Source organism: Nesoenas mayeri, assembly GCF_963082525.1.
Source record: "Nesoenas mayeri genome assembly, chromosome: 16".
Classification (NCBI taxonomy): domain Eukaryota; kingdom Metazoa; phylum Chordata; class Aves; order Columbiformes; family Columbidae; genus Nesoenas; species Nesoenas mayeri.
In genome coordinates this window covers 16,452,873-16,469,701 of record NC_137562.1, presented here as the reverse complement: position 1 = coordinate 16,469,701, position 16,829 = coordinate 16,452,873, and the positions used below count along the sequence as shown (strand labels likewise).

General features: G+C 45.5%; 1 protein-coding gene across 2 annotated transcripts in view; it reads left to right on the top strand.

Moving 5' to 3' along the window:
- Window positions 1-2,417: 2,417 nt before the first annotated feature.
- The window catches only part of EYA2 (EYA transcriptional coactivator and phosphatase 2), a gene marked incomplete at both ends in the record, with an annotated part of 82,924 nt that continues 68,512 nt past the window's right edge, over window positions 2,418-16,829 (top strand). For both annotated transcript variants that reach the window (XM_080354816.1, XM_080354815.1), the window contains one exon: window positions 2,418-2,482. In XM_080354816.1, coding sequence (XP_080210942.1) covers window positions 2,418-2,482 — 65 coding nt within the window. The remainder of the gene's footprint in view (window positions 2,483-16,829) is intronic.

Below are 16,829 nucleotides of genomic sequence, written 5' to 3'. Positions count from 1 at the left end.
ACAATGAGGTCCTGGTCTCTGACTGGCTTGCTGTGGCATTACCACAAACAATACTAGTTCTTAAATACCTGCCTGGCTTTAAGCACTTAAGTAAATAATTGTATTGACTGTTGTAGGACCATTCACATGCATAAAACTAAGCTTATATTCAAATATGTTGTGAAATCAGGGGTCGGGTGAATTTTGCATGCAAGGCATTTTTAGATGATTAGTATATACCAACTTACTTGTTAAGACCAGCTTCAAAAGGAGCTAATGTGGCAATCAGTTTTTGGGGCAGGTTGTGGGGAGATTTTTTCAAGGTGGATCTCAAGGCTCTAGTGTACTTCAGACACTCCTCACCAGAACCGCAACTGCCGGCAAGAAAGGCCGCAAGAAAGTCTCGCGAACCCGCGATCTCTCCGAGTTTAATGTGAGAGCAGTGTAAACTCAGAACTGCAGATAATCCATGGGGAAATCAGGGGGTTAGTGCTGAGAACTGATGGGGAATAACAACTGAAAGGGCTTTGTTTTTTCTAGGCCGGCGGGAGGTAGCTCATGCTAGGAAGCCTGCCAGCTCTAACTGATGCTGGGAGCTTTGTCTCCTTTGGATTGTAGGAACACACTTTGCAGTTCAACTGATCTGAGAGATTTTGATAGTAAAAACAGCTGTCTCATTGCAATTATGTTTTTGTTCCATTGTCAAAATTTTGAGCTAAATCCATGAGTGGGCTGCAGCTTGTTCAAACCCTGAACTCAACACCCTTTGTGCTCCTTCGGCTTTTCCACTGCGGTTCATGGGATATCCCTTTCCTGAGGAAAGGGCTAGGTGTAATAAAAGCCATCAGGGCAAGGACTTGTAGGTCTCCTCCATTGCATCCTCAGTACTGGAGAGACAGAACTGGAGAGCTGCAGTCTGCCTCAGACTGGTGAGAAGGGGGGAGTAAAGAGGAAGAGCGGGGTGTGGAAATGAAATACCCCAATGCTGCTGTGGCCGCGCTGCATCCCCAACTAGCAGGTATGCCGGTGGGACAGGGCAGCTGTGAGGTATCTGTGCCGTGTGTAGGGACAAGGCCGGCATGGGAAGGGTGAAGCTGTGTGCATGATGTACAGCACAAGGGATGCATGGAGGGTGCGTGCGGTGGGAGGCCCCAGCCCCATCTCCCCAGCACGAGCCCTCCAGAGGTGTGTGTTGCATCTCTCGGACGTGTGGAGAAGCAGATGATGTATCCGATAGTGCAGACCGATGTCGGGCAGAGGCAGAAGTCCCCCTCGAGGTGCACATGCCAGAGAGACTGCCTCTGATTTTGTGCTGACACAGAGGATGGGGCAGCACCTCTGTGTGGTCATAAATCCATTCTGGTTCCCCTGAGGAGTTCAGAGCTAGAAGCAAGATCACCCAGAGGGCTTCCACCCTCCAGGGAGCCAGGAGCTGCGCGATGCTCTGCGCTTGCAAGTGCAGAGGGGTGGCGCACATGACTGAAGCTATTTCTGCAGGACCTACAGCTCTGTGGCACAGTGTGCATAACGAGCATCCACAAAAAGCCCTTCTTTGTAATTTTTTATTTTAAAATTGTCACTAGAGATCAGTAATACAAGGACTGTAGTGAGAATGATGATTTTCATGGAAGGAAAGCCTACAGATAAGGTAGTATTCAAGCGGTATTCAAGCTTCCAAGTTTTAAACCGCGAATCTTTTAAAAACTTGCAGCCAAATGTACATCGATAGAACTGATGAAGGAACAACTGTAGCTGTGAAAGCAAAAGGGCGTGTTAGGAGATACCTGCTGTCAGTGAAAATCCTGACCGGCTTTTGTTAGAAAACGCGGGGGAAGCGGCGGGCCAGCTCTCCTCCGGCCGAAGCAGCGGCGGTGGGTCACACGGGGCAGGTCTGTGACAACAGCAGAGGGGCTGCCAGGGCGTCCCCGCGCTCCGGCCGGGCCCCGCGGTGTGCGGGAGCCGCGGGAGGCTCCTCCTCCGCCCCGGCACCGCGCCGCGGGCAGCGCAGCCGTGCGGGCGCTGGGACACCTCCGAGGGCGCCCGCTGCGACACGCCGCGGCCCCACGCGTGCGGTAGGTGCGGCGCGGACCGGCCGCCGCCGACGGCGGCAGTGCGGGGAAAGCCCCGCGGCGCTGTCAGGGGCCGGAGGGCCCGGTGACAGGCTGCCGCGGGGGGCGGAGGGGCCGAGGGTTTCGGCCTCGCTACCGGGGAGGCAACAGGTCAGATGAACCGATCACAAACCCCCGCGCCGTCGCTCGTGCGGCGTGTGCCGACAGACCGCTCGCGCGCTCCGCGCCGCTCCGCGCCCCTGCGCGGCCCGCGAGCCCCGGCGAGAGACGCGGCGGGGAGGGGGGCGGGCGCGCCTCGGGCGCAGCGCGGGGTGCGGAGCCGCCGCCCCACTCCGCTCCCTTCCGCGGGCATGCGCGCCTGCCTCGCACATGCTCACTGCGCCCGCAGCGGGCGCGCACACTCCGCAGCGCTGCGGCTCCGCGCTGCACCTCCGGTGAGTACGCGCGGGGGGAACGGCCGCGGCGCGGCTTCTCCCGGCGCATGGCGTCCCGCGGAGGAGGCGGGCGGCGGCGCGCTCCCGAGCGGAGCTTTGCGTGCCCGCCGGCAGTTCGAAGTGTGAAGCCGCCTCCGCGCGCTGCGCGCCGGGCGGTGCGCGGAGCGGCGCGGAGCGGGGGGCGCGGCGGGCACGGCGCAGGGCGCTGCCGCGGAGCGGGGGGCACGGCGGACACGGCGCAGGGCGCTGCCGCGGAGCGAGGCGCTCGCCCCGAAACCCGTCGGGGGAGCGCAGTGAGCCGCCCTCCGCGGGCGCGGAATGGCGTTGGGCGCGGTGCGGTGCTTTCCGGGGCGTGAAGCGCGACAGCGCGTTGGGGTCCTGCCTGCGGGGTTGCGACCCAAAATTCCGAGATGGTTAATTGATGCGCAGCGGAGCGTTTGCTTTTACCTCAAGGCTGCTTTCGTTTAGTAATTATTTTAAAAACTGAAGCGTGCGTTTAAATAAATGCTCTTTTCCGCGGTTGTTCACACGAGGAAAACTTGTCCTGTGATTTATGCAGTTTAAGTAAACTTTTTTGAGTGTTAAATTATACTTAAGCCCAGTGAGTGGCCTCTAAAGGAAATTATTGATGGTATACAGCTACTGTTTTTCAGAAACTTCAAATAATATATTCTGTTGTGTAAAACTGTAATTGTTAAAATACATATGGTTTACTAAGAAAGAGTTTATTGGTCTGCATCAAATTTATCAACAGGAATTTAATTCAGTGTAGTACCAAATTCACACATCCCTTAGCGCTGTTAAAGGCAATGGCAGGAATGGTTTATTGTTTAATCTTTTAAAGAGCTTTACTAATTTATTGAGAATTTCTTATTTCTGCTGTGCCATCCATGGAAGGGTTCCTTCCCCTTTCACCCCCCAATATATTGAGAAAGCGTGTCTAAATTATTTCTACCTCTCTACATCTGTGTGCATTAGGACAGTTTGGTCTCCAGAATAACGGCATGTATTTAAACTCATCGTTCTGTGCCTAAACGAATGTTTCTTAGATAGTTTCACACATTTAGTGTTGCACTGGTTTGTGTTACTTGTTGCTACATACAGGACAAATTAATTTGCATCATCCTTTTTGACATGAATAAACCACTTCTATTCTTAAACAAACCTAATTTTTATTTCTACTTTGAAATCCAAGGCATCATGTGGCTTCAAATGTTACACATGCAAGTAGGTAGGACTTGCAGTACAAATATCTTGAAAATAATCAGTTTTGGAAACATTCCAGAAGCTTTTAAAGCATGTTTTAAAAATTCCCTTGAAATGACACCGTAGCTGATAACTTGACTCAGTTATTCTAACCCGCATCTCTTCATGAAAAAAGATGAAATCTTGATGTGTGATGCAAAATTAAATTGTGAAGGATCTGAGTCCAATCGCCCATGCAATTCAAGTGCCCCATCTGCTCCCCACCAGCAGGTCTAAACATTTGGCTAAATAACAAGTGGTGCACTCTTTTAGGTTTAGCCTCATGGATTTGTTTTGCTTTGCTTTGTTTAGCCTGCTCCCCTCAGCTCATTTTCTTTTAAAATAATATGTAGACTTGATTCCCATGACTCTCTAATCTTATCACCATTATTTGGTTGAAATATTCAGAATGGGCTCCTATTTCAAATATCTCACAGCCTTGGCAGTCTTAAATTTCATTAGAGAAGCTTCATTAGGGAGAAATAAAAATGTTGTTGATAATTCCCCCTCCAACAATAAGACCCGTATTTGACTACATGATGTGTACGGGTTCGCCTTTATTAAACAAACAAATTAAATTTGAGTATTAATACAATGAACTTGATCTCAGTATATCATTTAAAGAATCTTGTGTGTTGCTGTGTTGTGCCTCTCTGGTCAATGTGCTAGATTTCCCTGAAAATGTACTAATTTAACTACTAATCCTACATAAATTAATTGCATGTTTAACTTCAAGCCTGGAAGGCATCATACTGAAGTCGATGTGGCTGTATTTGTGCGTCAGTGTGTATATGTACACACTGCTGACAAAGAAAACAATTAAAGCAGTTAGTAATTTTCTGCTGTCTTCCCAACTGTTATTTATGATGTGTAGTAGTAAAACAGCTATTCTGAAATCAGCTATAATTCTCCTCAGTAAGATTTGTTTCTTCTGTGCCAAATTTTGCAGTAACCAGATGTTTTTAAGGTGTCTTCAACTGGTGAACAAGCAAGAACAGTGCTGAAGACTAATTATTCCTTATAGTAAATTCCTTCTGCAATAAATTCACAGGTTGTTAGACTTAATCTGTGGAAATGAATGTTAAGATTATTTGTGCAGTGAAAAATGCTTTTAAAATTTTGCAAAAACTATCAGAAGTTCTTAGAATGATAAGACGATATTTTTGAATTAGTTTTGCCTGGCTGGAGTGACTTTTATTAGGGACGAACTGTTAAATGAAATTACAAATTCAAATCCTTTCCATAAACCATGGAACGCTGCAGTTTTAATATGAGGATTTTAAGTATATCCCATAAGTGGAGGGGTCATTCTGTAGATCAAGTAGGGAAATCTTGTACTGCTGTTTCCAACGTATAGTTACCGTATGCATGTGTATTATTCACAGCAATAGCAATATAAACTTTATTAGCACACGGTGTAGTCTGCTGGGCAAACAATCAGGTTCTTTTCATTAAATTTCACGTTGTACCACACAGGACAGAAAAAATAGTTATACCAGTGGCTTAGTTTAGTAAAAAGTACAAGGGGTGGGGGGGCATGTCTACTAAAAAAGCAAAAAGCTTTCCTGCTCGAATGTCTTGGCATAATATCCAGTTCGATATGGACAGGTTGGACTCAGCAAATCTTCCCTCCCCTTGCTGAAAAGCCAAAAACACTATCCCAGCTGGGGCTGTTTGTTAAGAGGTCTCATCAGAAAACAATTGTTCATGGCAGTCTAATTCTTAAAACAATACTTCATCTGTATTTGCAGATCTTAACTCAAGTAATGATGTTTAACAAATACCTTGTTTTAATCAGGTGAGGATAAGCCCCTCAATTAGGATGTAAATAATTGCTCGTCTTGGTTGGGTCGTTTTGGGGCCCGAGGTGTTGCCGTTTGCTCTAGTGCCACCAGAGTACTGAAGCGGGAGAGGGGAGGAGGCGGGAGTAAAGGATGTGGGACTCTGCAGTCAACTGCAGAATGCTTTTTGATTAGGGCATCCAAACCCTGATCCTGTTCCTCCTTCGGCTCTTCAGTTGCTCTTGAATTACAGCTGCAAGAGGTGTGAGAGGAAAATTGGATCCAAAGTTGTAGTCACTGAATAGATGGTTCCATGAAGTGTGTCGGAGTGAATATTAATTAAAAATAGTCAAACCTCTTTTCACTCAGTCTTTCTGCTTGGATTTCAATTACGTATTTGGATTATTTTGAAGATGTGGAAAATGAGAGGAGAAAGATTACGTGAACATAATCCTTCCCATTTAAAATGATTTGTCTGTAGCTGCTTAAGTCCTAGCATTAGGAGTCACATATAAACATGTTTATTTAACATCAGTGTTATCTGTTAGGTTGTACACGGTTCATTAACATGGAGAGAATACTTTTTGTTTAATAGTGTGTGGGAGCTGCCAGAGGTCAGAAGAGGTTGTTTGCCTGCAGTCGAGATGGCATCTTAGCTTTGCTCTCATTCTGTTTGTCACCCCTGCTCTCTGGGAAACGCGTCATTAGTGCTGTGCTGAGGTGTTTTCCCTCGTGTTTGTGCACAGAGGCTCCGTGGAAAGGCTGCGGGGCTGCGGTAAGCTTGGTCGGGAGTTCTAATGGAGGGGTTTTTGTGGAGATTTTAGTCGGGGTTCAGTTAGAAAAAGCAGCTTGGAAAAGGAGGAGCAGCAGGGGCGAGGGGAGCCTGGGGCGTTGTTGAGCTCCCCGTAGAGTGGGTGGCTGTAAATGGTGATATTTTACAGAATTCGGGAGACGCAGACCTGATCCCTTGGGAAGTTCAGAGCGTTTTGTGTGCCACTGAGTAACATTTTGTCACTGTTGGTGTGACTGGGTCACAGTCAGACTCGAAACAGCTGTACCTGGTGGTGGTGCTGAGCTGGGGGTCAGGAGGAGAGGGGGCACTTCTGCCTACAGGGAGGGGGCAGGAGCAGTGCCTCTGTCTCCTACAAAGCTTGAGGGTGCCCTCCACTCCTCCTGTTGTTCTCTAGAAATGAGCTCGGATATATGAAACAGTGTAGGGAACACTGGAAATACATTGTATAGAAGCAACCATGGCCTATAGTTTCATAGGGTTACTTAAAATGTTTCGGTATGATTTAGGTATACAACTAATAGTCATGCACTGCGCACAGTATTGAGGGAGAGACGTGCACGTACACATGTAGACATCATTTCGTGTTTTGAGTTTCTTAAAAAGGTTTCTGAATGTTTCCGAAAGGCTGGTGAATTTCTCCAGCCTGACTTGGATGGTGGGGGCTGTTTGGTTTTGGTTTTTGCCTTGGAGGGAGAAGATAATTTAAACTTCCTTTAGAAGTTATGATTTCTATCAAGCCAGAGGAGCCCTGGCAGATCATAACCAAAAGGCAGCGAGTAGAATGAGCGTTACTGTGGAGGTCACAGTGGCTGTGGGAGATGCAATGTGAACGACGTGTACCGCAGATGTGCAGGTTTTAAAAAGCAAAACAGTGAAAATAGAAGAGACATTTAAAAAATACACTGAACTGTGTTGGTTGTAACTTGTAACTGAAGTATACTGAGGACCTGAAGAGTGTTTTTTAAAAGCCAGCAAAACAGCTATTTCTGAAAAATAGTAAGTTCCTTCCGAAGGTTAGGGAGAGAACAAAAGTGAGTGTTGTGTTGGGGGGTGTAGGGGTTTTTTTCTTTGAATTATTTTCAACAAGTACTTACTCTGTTCTGTATTTTCAAGAAATTATGTGGACAGCAATTTTGTTTCTTTACCAAGGCAGTGAAAACACCAAGAATCCTTTTTATAATTTGGAAAGAATGTCAAAAGAATGAAGTAGTTAAACCTAAGTGTATTAGATCATACGCCTTAAATGCATAAATAAGCATAACTGCAGTCACAGAAACCAATGTTAAAACCACCAGGAAAACTCACCCACAAACCCTAATGACTTAAAGGGAATGACCTCAGCCATTGTGAAATTTGTGCCTGTTTGTTGACTGACATTTTCTTGCTGAAGCGGAGTGCGTGTTTTGTCGGGGTGTGGGATTTTGTTGTTTGAAAGCCTGCTGGGTTTTTTGTGTGTGTTGTTACTGCCAGGTTTGAATACAAAGAGTGCAAATGGGATTGAGGTCGGGAGAGCCTGGGTATGATTTGGGCCGTAGCAATTGGAAAGGCAGGTGAAGGGTTTGTTACTGATGGACAGACACTGGTAGAAATGCATTGAAGTTTGTTCTTCAGATGTTAGAAACTTCCGTGATGATAGCCCATTTCAGACTTACTCCCAGCTGGTTTCCTCTTAAGGAAATGAAGGTTTAAAGTATTTGATTACGAACCTGAGATTCCTTCGCGTCCATGTCTTTGCGTGAGTGTTGCATGAAGTGCCAGTGTCGTTCATCTCCCCTCTGCTTTTTGGAGAGGAAGCTGATGGACAGTGGAACCTCAACTTGCCTTTGCTGCAACACCACTTCATAATTCAGGGAAATTGAAGTCTTGAATTATTTCGACAATAATAGACTTCTTCGGGAATGTTTTAAAATAAACCAGTGCTACAGACTGCAGGCCAAGTCATTCTGCAGACAAGACTTCTCTTTGCTGTTCATTCTTGGCAGTGGGCTCCTACTTTTCTGGGTTGCAGTAATGAGAGAAGGTCCAGATTGAATTGCCCCTTCTTAGATGTGCAGAAAGGTTTAAGAAAACTGGTAATTTTATGCTGTTTGGTGCCTAATTCTAGGTGTTCAGTCTCATAATGCAGAAATTCTCATTTGCCACCTCTGCTTTTGAGAAGGCAAACAGCCCAGCTAAATAGATAAATAATAATCCTAAATAGAGATCTAATACTAGTCAGCGCAGATAGTAACTCATTAACCCACAGAGAGCTGATGCTTCTGTCCGAGCCGGGAAGAGCTTCACAGAGCAAGTCAACCGGAGCAGGAAAACCTGGCACTTCTGGGCAAAGACAAGAGGATGTGGGGGAAGTGTCTTAAACTTACCTAATGCCTTAAAACTGGAAATACCTCTAGGATTACTCAAGCACCCACAAGAAACAGTGAGGGGAAAGTGGGGCAGGCATCTGCTTGGTTTGTTTGTTCGTTAATAGGTTGAGTACACAAAGCAGTCTGGAGGCCCCAGATATTACAGCCTAGGCTGAGCACCACGCGGGGGCTCACCCGCTGTCTTAATGGCAAGTTTTGCATCTAGTGCTAATCACGTCTTTTGATTATGCATTTAATTCAGCTTTTTGTGGTGTGATTTTTTCCTATAGTTCCTTTGAAATAACTTTGATCATTTTTGCATGTAGATCTGTATCACCAGTTTGATTCCCCTTCTGACCATTATTCGGTGACAAACAACTCTCTTTAGAGTTTAATTGTAACTATCTGATGATGTGACTCTTCACAAAATACTTTCAGTAAATGCCCACAGTGTGTGCTTCTGTTTTGTAAACTGAAGTGCTGCTATGCAAATTTATTATTTTTGTCCCTATTTCTGTGCCTGAAACAACTTAAAATCTTGTTTAGAATTGAGCAATACTTTTTATTTGAAAAAGATTGTTTTTCCACCCTTTAACAAACTAAAAAGCACCATTTTTTATGAAACATGACAATTTTATAACTAAAACATTTGAATGTTATATTGGCTGTGTCCAAATTTTCCCTTTTTTAATAGGCTAATTTTATTTTTCGAATTTATAAAAACCTGGGCTTTGCTAGCTTCTATTTGGTAAGTGCTACATTGTTCCTGCTCCTGTCTACTGAGATACAGAGTCAGAAGCCTTGATCTTTGTAGCAAAAGCCATTCTCTGCTCTCTCGTGTTTGACGGCGGGCGAACGCGTTGGGTCCGGTCCTGCCGGCCCTGCAGTCCCGGTCACTCGCTGCAGCGGGGCCGGGCCCTGTTGCGAGGGAGCAGTTTGAAATCATCGGTACTTGTTGCACGAGTACATTTAAAAAAACCCAACAAACCACCTGGTAACCGCGGACAGTGCAGGTCTGACTGATTTCTTCAGTGCCTGAGCCCGCGGAGCAGGAGGGCGATCCCGGGCTTTCCCGGCTCTCCGCGCTCGCAGGCCTGGCCTTGTTTGCCACTCGCAGAGGTGTGAGAGCTGGCAGATCCGCACCGAGCGGGCAGCCGGCGCGGTGAGAGCTGGCAGATCCGCACCGAGCGGGCAGCCGGCGCGGTGAGAGCTGGCAGATCCGCACCGAGCGGGCAGCCGGCGCGGTGAGAGCTGGCAGATCCGCACCGAGCGGGCAGCCGGCGCGGTGAGAGCTGGCAGATCCGCACCGAGCGGGCAGCCGGCGCGGTGAGAGCTGGCAGATCCGCACCGAGCGGGCAGCCGGCGCGGTGAGAGCTGGCAGATCCGCACCGAGCGGGCAGCCGGCGCGGTGAGAGCTGGCAGATCCGCACCGAGCGGGCAGCCGGCGCGGCCCTTGGCGGGCGGAGCCGCAGCCCCCGCGGCAGCGGTGGATGTCGTGGATGTCACCTCCTGCACCCACAGACCTCTGCAGCGCCGTGACTTAGTGCCTGGGGCAACGTCTCCTCTGACCTAGTACTCTGAAGCGTGTTGGTGGCGTCAGGTGTATAGTAGGAAAGTAAGGCAGGCACTAATTTTCTGTTTATTTATTGAAATAAAATCATCAAGATTCTCGTTCTGTTTAGCCTTTGTAGCCTCTTGTGTAAATATCTACGTTTGAGGAATCTTGTTTTTAATAAGATTCAGCTCTCTCTGAATAAGAGGCAAGCTTGGGTCTCTGACCTAAAATACATAATCATTCAACAATGTTGTAGATGCGTGTAACCACATGCGAGGAAATGTAAGATGTCATCTGCATGAAAACTTCGACAGACCTTTGCTGTCTCTCCTTAAAATGAATTTGCCCTCTTCAGTATCTCTGCACCTGAAAATTCGAAGTTGTTGTTCAAAAGAAGGCATATTCTGCCTGTTATGTATAACTTAGTTTTGGGTTTTGGCTTTCCTTCTCGAAGCCCAGTGCTGCTCCTTCCCCAGCCCCTGCCGCAAACCAGGATTATTCAATCACGACGACAGTGGTTTAACTGTATGTGTGGTGAAGTGGGATGGTTACTGAACGATGCACAGAAGCACTGTGCCCTGGTTTAGGACAGGAAATGGAAAATGAATATTGTTTTGAACTTGAACTTTGTGAGCAGACAGAAAGTAATTACTGGAGCTGGAACTCCCCCGGGAGAAGCAGGGGAGGGATGCACTGCGCTCGTAGGAGCGCTGCGGGATCCTGAATGTCTGCTTGTGTTGTACGCTTCGGTTGCACATTTCTGCTTCTTAATCGATCTTTTGCTCCTCATTTTTTCCTTGTCAAATAGAGAAAGAAACAACTGTGTATAGACTTCATGTACTCTATTTATTGATAGACACACTCCCGCCCTCCATTTGCTGGTGAGGCACAACTCTAATTTCTGTCTTGGTCCTAGTGTTACTTTCAGTTGTAAAATGAACTCTTTTTCACTGCCTTGATTACTTACTGGGCCTGTTATGATATTGAAAATTGACTTAATTGATGATTAAGAGCACATAATTATATGTGAACCCATGTAATCAGAAGCCATAAGCCGCTTGTGTAGTATTTAGTATTAATTATAAAATATTGAAGTTTTATCTGTCAGATGAAGTAGAAAACCCTGCTGAAATGACACGAAGTCTACATAGTTGGGAAGTTAAAATTTTGAGTATCAACTTCTTAATCATGTATTACTATTAAAATACTACTACTTTCTAGAAAAAAAAAGAAAAGGCGAGGCTCTGACGCCCTGTGGCTGCCGCTGCACCAGCTGTTCACCCAGCAGCGTCAGTGCACGGCTCCTTGCAGCTGCGTGGAGCAGGATTTGAATTTGAAAGCACTTATTGCTATTAAATTACGTAATTGAAGAAAGGAAGATTTTTTGTTTGCTTGTTTTGCTAAGATTTTGGAGGTGATAACTTCTAACTATGGTAGGTACATGATTTTTTTTATTCTCAGAAAAGAAGAATTCTTTATTTAAAATGCTAAAGTAAAATTATGTTAATTTTCAAAATAAAATTAAATACATCTTATTTATGATCTTCGATTACATTCACAAGACTTTAATCTTGCATTAACACAGTTGAGGACTTTTTTATTTGTTGTGAAGTTTTAAAGGTAGGAAAATTAAGTCACTTTAAAAGAAAATTATGTGATGATTTGTTGTAGCAGATGAGGCAAAATTCCTCTAGAGGTTTTAATATCTTCCACCTGGTACAGAAAAGAAAATATCTTTAGCTGGTGAGTAATTTGTCACTAATACCCAGGGGTTCCTTCATTACAATGCAAAGATGTCAGTTTTAAGAGAAACGTACAGTGGAAAGACAGAGTGCAGCTTCCTGTTGGCGACACTGACAGAAAGGAGCAGAAATAGAGGTGCGTAAAGCAGCCGCGGCAGTGTGAGGGAGGGCTCTAGGGCCATCAGTCAGGGCAGAAGGGCTGCGAAGGATTTTTACCTGCAGGCTTCGGTGGAGTTCATTAGGGCATGTTCAAGGAGGAAAGTCCCTCGGTACGCGTCCAGAGGAGGAGCTCTGACGTGCTGTGGCACCCGGGCTGGTGCTCGGCTCTCCAGGCTGCACATACTGCGTCCTGGGAATTGTTTGAGGAACTCGCACTCTGCCTATTGATGGCTTTGATACTTTATGATGATGTTTAAAAAAACTGAGTCCAGATGAAAATGCTGCTAGAGAATATCTCCAGCTACTGACAGCTCAAACCTGACAACGACTGTCACGGTGTCTCTGCCACAAGTGTCTTTACAGGTCAGTTTTTCCCAGTGGAGAACTATTTCAGTGTCCAGACACTTGTGTAGTGTTATCACTTTGCCTTTTTCTGCAATAGCAGAACTTTGACTTCATCCCTGTCCTCCCAGTACTGTGGTTTCACAGCAGTTCAGCATAAGCAGGGAGAGCATGAGCTATCACAATAGCAGGAGGGAGTGGAATGAGGATTTTGGTCTCCCTCCTTTAAACCAAGTCTGCATTTGTGTCGTATGTGAGTAGACACAGTGAAATGTGATGTGAATATTGGATAGAATTCATCTGCTTGTGACCAGCTTTAGAAGCGGGAAGTAGGTGGCTGGAAATGCCAGCAGCGTTGGCCTGCGGCAGCAGCATGTCTGCGGGCAGCCTCTGTTGTCCCCGTCACTGCTGCGAGGGCTGCGGCAGCCAGCCTGGTCCCCACTGCGGGAGCGGACGGTCTCGCTGGAGCGGGCACCGCTGCCCCGTGCCCCCTGCCCCGTGCCCCATGCCCCTGCAGCAGCCTGGCTTCTGGAGAGCTTTCTGGTTTACTCTTCACCCACTTTTTAGTACAACCCAAAAAGTCGCTCAGGAAGGTTGGCAGTAGACGTCTGTGACAGAAGTAATGATGCAGTGTTAGGACCGCAGCAGTTTTAGAGATTTGGGGAGAAGTACTGAGTACTGCACCAAACAATGTACATGTTAGAAACAACCTGTGCAATAACTTTGTGGTAAAAGTGTTTATGTGGCTGGGGGAAGCCCTGACATGTCCTGGAAACTCCTGACCATGTTAGCACAGTTCTCTGTTTCTTGCTAGAAAGTAAGATTTCCTCTCAGCTATTCTACAGTCTTTCATTAATCATTCAGTGGTCCTTTAGCTATACAGTAAGCAAAACACAGCAGTCCCGTGTTGTCCTGCTTGTAGCCCATTCTCTTTTGCTCAACACCTCCTTCAGAGCTTGGTTTGAAATCCAATCTAGCCAGGTGCTGCCTCCCCTATGAGACGTACTATTAATGGCCCAGGTGTCTTCTTATGAAAGCGTTTTGTTGTGCCAACACAATGCTCTCTGTCCTTCCTCAAATAGATGCTCTCTGTGGTGATGCTGATACCATTATCAGAAAAAGCAGTATGGAACCTGCAATCTTGTGGTCACTGGAACTTAAAATTGTGTAATTATTTGTGGCGTATATTCTTAAAGGTTAGTGCGTACCGGGTTGTTTGTTGTTTTGTGTTTGTTGGGGTTTTTTGTTGTTTTTGTCGTTGTTGTTGGTTTGGTTTGGTCGTTGTTTGTGTGTGTGTGTGGTTTTGTTTTGTTTTCCCAGAGTCACTGAAAATCAAGCCCTGAGTGTCACAGGCGCTTTTCTGTTGTTCCTCAAATGGTCGATATACTCCTGTTGCCTTTGGAACTGCAGTTTGGATTGTAATCCACAAATCAAATGTTAGTAAAGAGGAAATAGCTGGGATGTGAGTTGTGGAGGCATTTTTCAGATGCTCCCCTGACAGGAAACAGTGAAGTGCTTAGAAGATGCAGTATTATGTATGCAAAAGGAAAACCACAGTTTAGTTACCAAAACCTGACTACTTCAGCTTGTGAGTTAGCTCAGTATAGGTTTGCTTCGCCCTGAAGCTGGAGCCTGGAAGTTATGCAGCAGTTCTCATTGCTGTAAATTTGAAGATTTCCAGGCTCATTTAAGTGCTGTCAACCAAGGCTTGTGTTCAGTCTTAAGCTTTTTTCACTTGAGTTAGGAAGGCCTGAAATAATCAGTCCTTGGAAAGGAAGCTATGTTATCCTGACATGAGTTTAAAAGAAAATTTCCCCCAGATTGTAAATGTCCAAGATACACCACTCAAATTTGTTCTGCTGAATGTTAACTTACAACGGTGAAGGTAAGTGACTGTAGAGTCAATTTTCATGTTGAATTAGTTGTATGCATGATTCATATGGTCTTTTTATTCTCATTCCAATTCCTTGCTGGCATTTTATCTCTATGTTGCTGTGAGTCGGTGGTTTGCGTGTTGAGGCAATGCTTGCGGAGGGACGGCCATCAGCTCTCATCGTTCATGGACATACTAAGTGCATTTTTCATCTGAGGATTTTGACTCTCTAGATGCTGACAAGCCAGATTTTTTCAAAATACAAAAGAGATAGGGTCCACTTGTCTTTAACAATGCGTGTAATCTCAGAAGAGTAAAACCCTATCCTTATGCCTTAAAAAAGCTCTTCAGAAAAAGAGTCGCATGGAGGAAAGAACCTGCCAGGCTTCCTTCTGCGTAAAAATGCTTACAAGTACCTTGTAGCCAGCCACTGTATTCACTGATATGAAACACCAGTGAGTAATCTCTCACCAATTACTAAATACTATTTAATTTTCTAGATATCTTGTAGAGCTTTTGGGCTCTTTTTTTAACTGCAGTAGCTGGCTGCCAAGGTATATGCATGACAAGAAGTAAATCCCCAAAGTAGTTTGATTCCCTTGCAAATAGGACAGCGCTGCAAATACCTAAAGCAGATGTCAAGTAAGGATTGCTGGCACAAAGTCTGCACATGAGTGTCGTTTATGGATTAGGTGAAGGGGACATAGTCATCAAACCCTTGTTAAATTAATCTGTTTGTCAGTGAACATTAACATAGTAAAAGCAATGCCAACTTCAACATGTATTGGAGTATTTAATTGTAATCCCGTGTTTACAGGGAAGAACACGTAGCTGTCACCTAAGAAGTGCAGTAATTTGGGCAGACTGTCTTACTTGGCATTAGAACTACAGTCACCCTGTGAGCAACGGGACCCTCCTTACAACAGTCACGTTGATAGATTTCAGGTATGGTTTCGAGACTGGATTAAGCTGAGAGCTGTGTTGACATCAAAAGAAGTGGCCTCCTTAGCGTGGCTGCACGTTCCCGTCTCCTCCTCCACGTTGTTGCTGTCGGACGTGCTACAGATTGAATCAACTCACTGATCCAGCTGAGAAGAAAACCAGAGAAATCAGTTTGTTGGTCTGACTGTAAATGGACCTATGTCGTTGCAGGAGTGTGCAGGGGCTTGTGACTGGGCTGGGAAGAGGACAGGGCTGCGTCTTGGTTCAGAAGTAAGGTCTTTGAAGTTTTGCTGTCATTGTAAGCTAATCAGATTCCTGAGACAGATGGTGTTACAGTCTTGCTATTTAACTTCCAGGCAACAATATGGGAAGGAAGTCAATTTACAAGGTATAATCAACTTAATTGTTGAGGATTAATTAGACTGATGCTTTAGTTTAGGCATTTTTTCATGTTCTGTCTTTTTATTAATGCATTTCATGTGTAAAATTCTATCCTTTACCTGGCTTGGACTTCCAACAGCATGGGCCGAGCCCTGTCCTGCTCCTTCGCCTGGTTCCCAAGGGCACTTCTGGGTAGGTATTATTGAAATGTGCATCTAAGCACATTCCAGAGGAGGCTCAGAGGAAGATGAGAAGTGTGCTGCTGTTTTCTTGTAAGAAAGAAAGCCGTGGTTGTGTATGGAACGAAGAGAGCGCTTGCCCCAGTTGGAGGGAGCCCAGGATGACTTCCTGCGGTCACAGGCTGTGTGTGACGGCCCCGGGGGACAGCAGTAACACACTGATCCTGACTTCGTTCCTGTTTTGCGGTGTTGTCAGAAGTGACTTGCCCAAAACCCAACACCATGGTAGCAGGACAGTGATGAGAGTCAAGGAGCCTTAATTTCTGGGTTTCTGATGTCATTGGTACATTGGCTGTGTAAAGACCTCACTGAACTGAGCTATGGAAATCCAAATTTTTTTCCAATTTGTACAATTTGGAAATTGTATTTTAAAGTAGCATTAGCTCTCCCTTCAAGTGGGGTTGGTATGATTGTCTGACTAGCTATTTTAATTACTGAATGTATGTTACATTCAGACAAAAAAGTTCTCCCTGACAAAAGCATATTATATCTTGGCTCTTAGCACTAATCAGCTCAACTTTAATTTCACAGCTTGCTGCCAACAGCTGCCTTACTAAGACACAGTACTCATAATAAATGAAACTTCATGAAAGAAGAAAAATGAAAACTTTGTTCCAGCTGGATAGAAAAGGCAATTGGAGCATTTCTATCTTGCGTATAAAGCTGCCATCCACATAAACATTTCAAATTACTTTTTCATTTTTAATAATCGGGATCAGAGCTTTTTTTTAGTATTGAGGCAAATGCAAGACATTAGAAACGTACAATTTCATTCAAAGTCCATTAGTTATTGAATTCTGTCCAAAGTTAAGCATTTGAAGTGTTTTGGGAGAAACTCACCTTTTAGTTTCAGGTTTTTGACAGCCCACTTGGAGGAAAGCCCTGAAATGAGCAGACCGCCCTGGCCGTGCTGGGTGGCGCTCAGGGGGACGTCAGTTACATCATTCGCT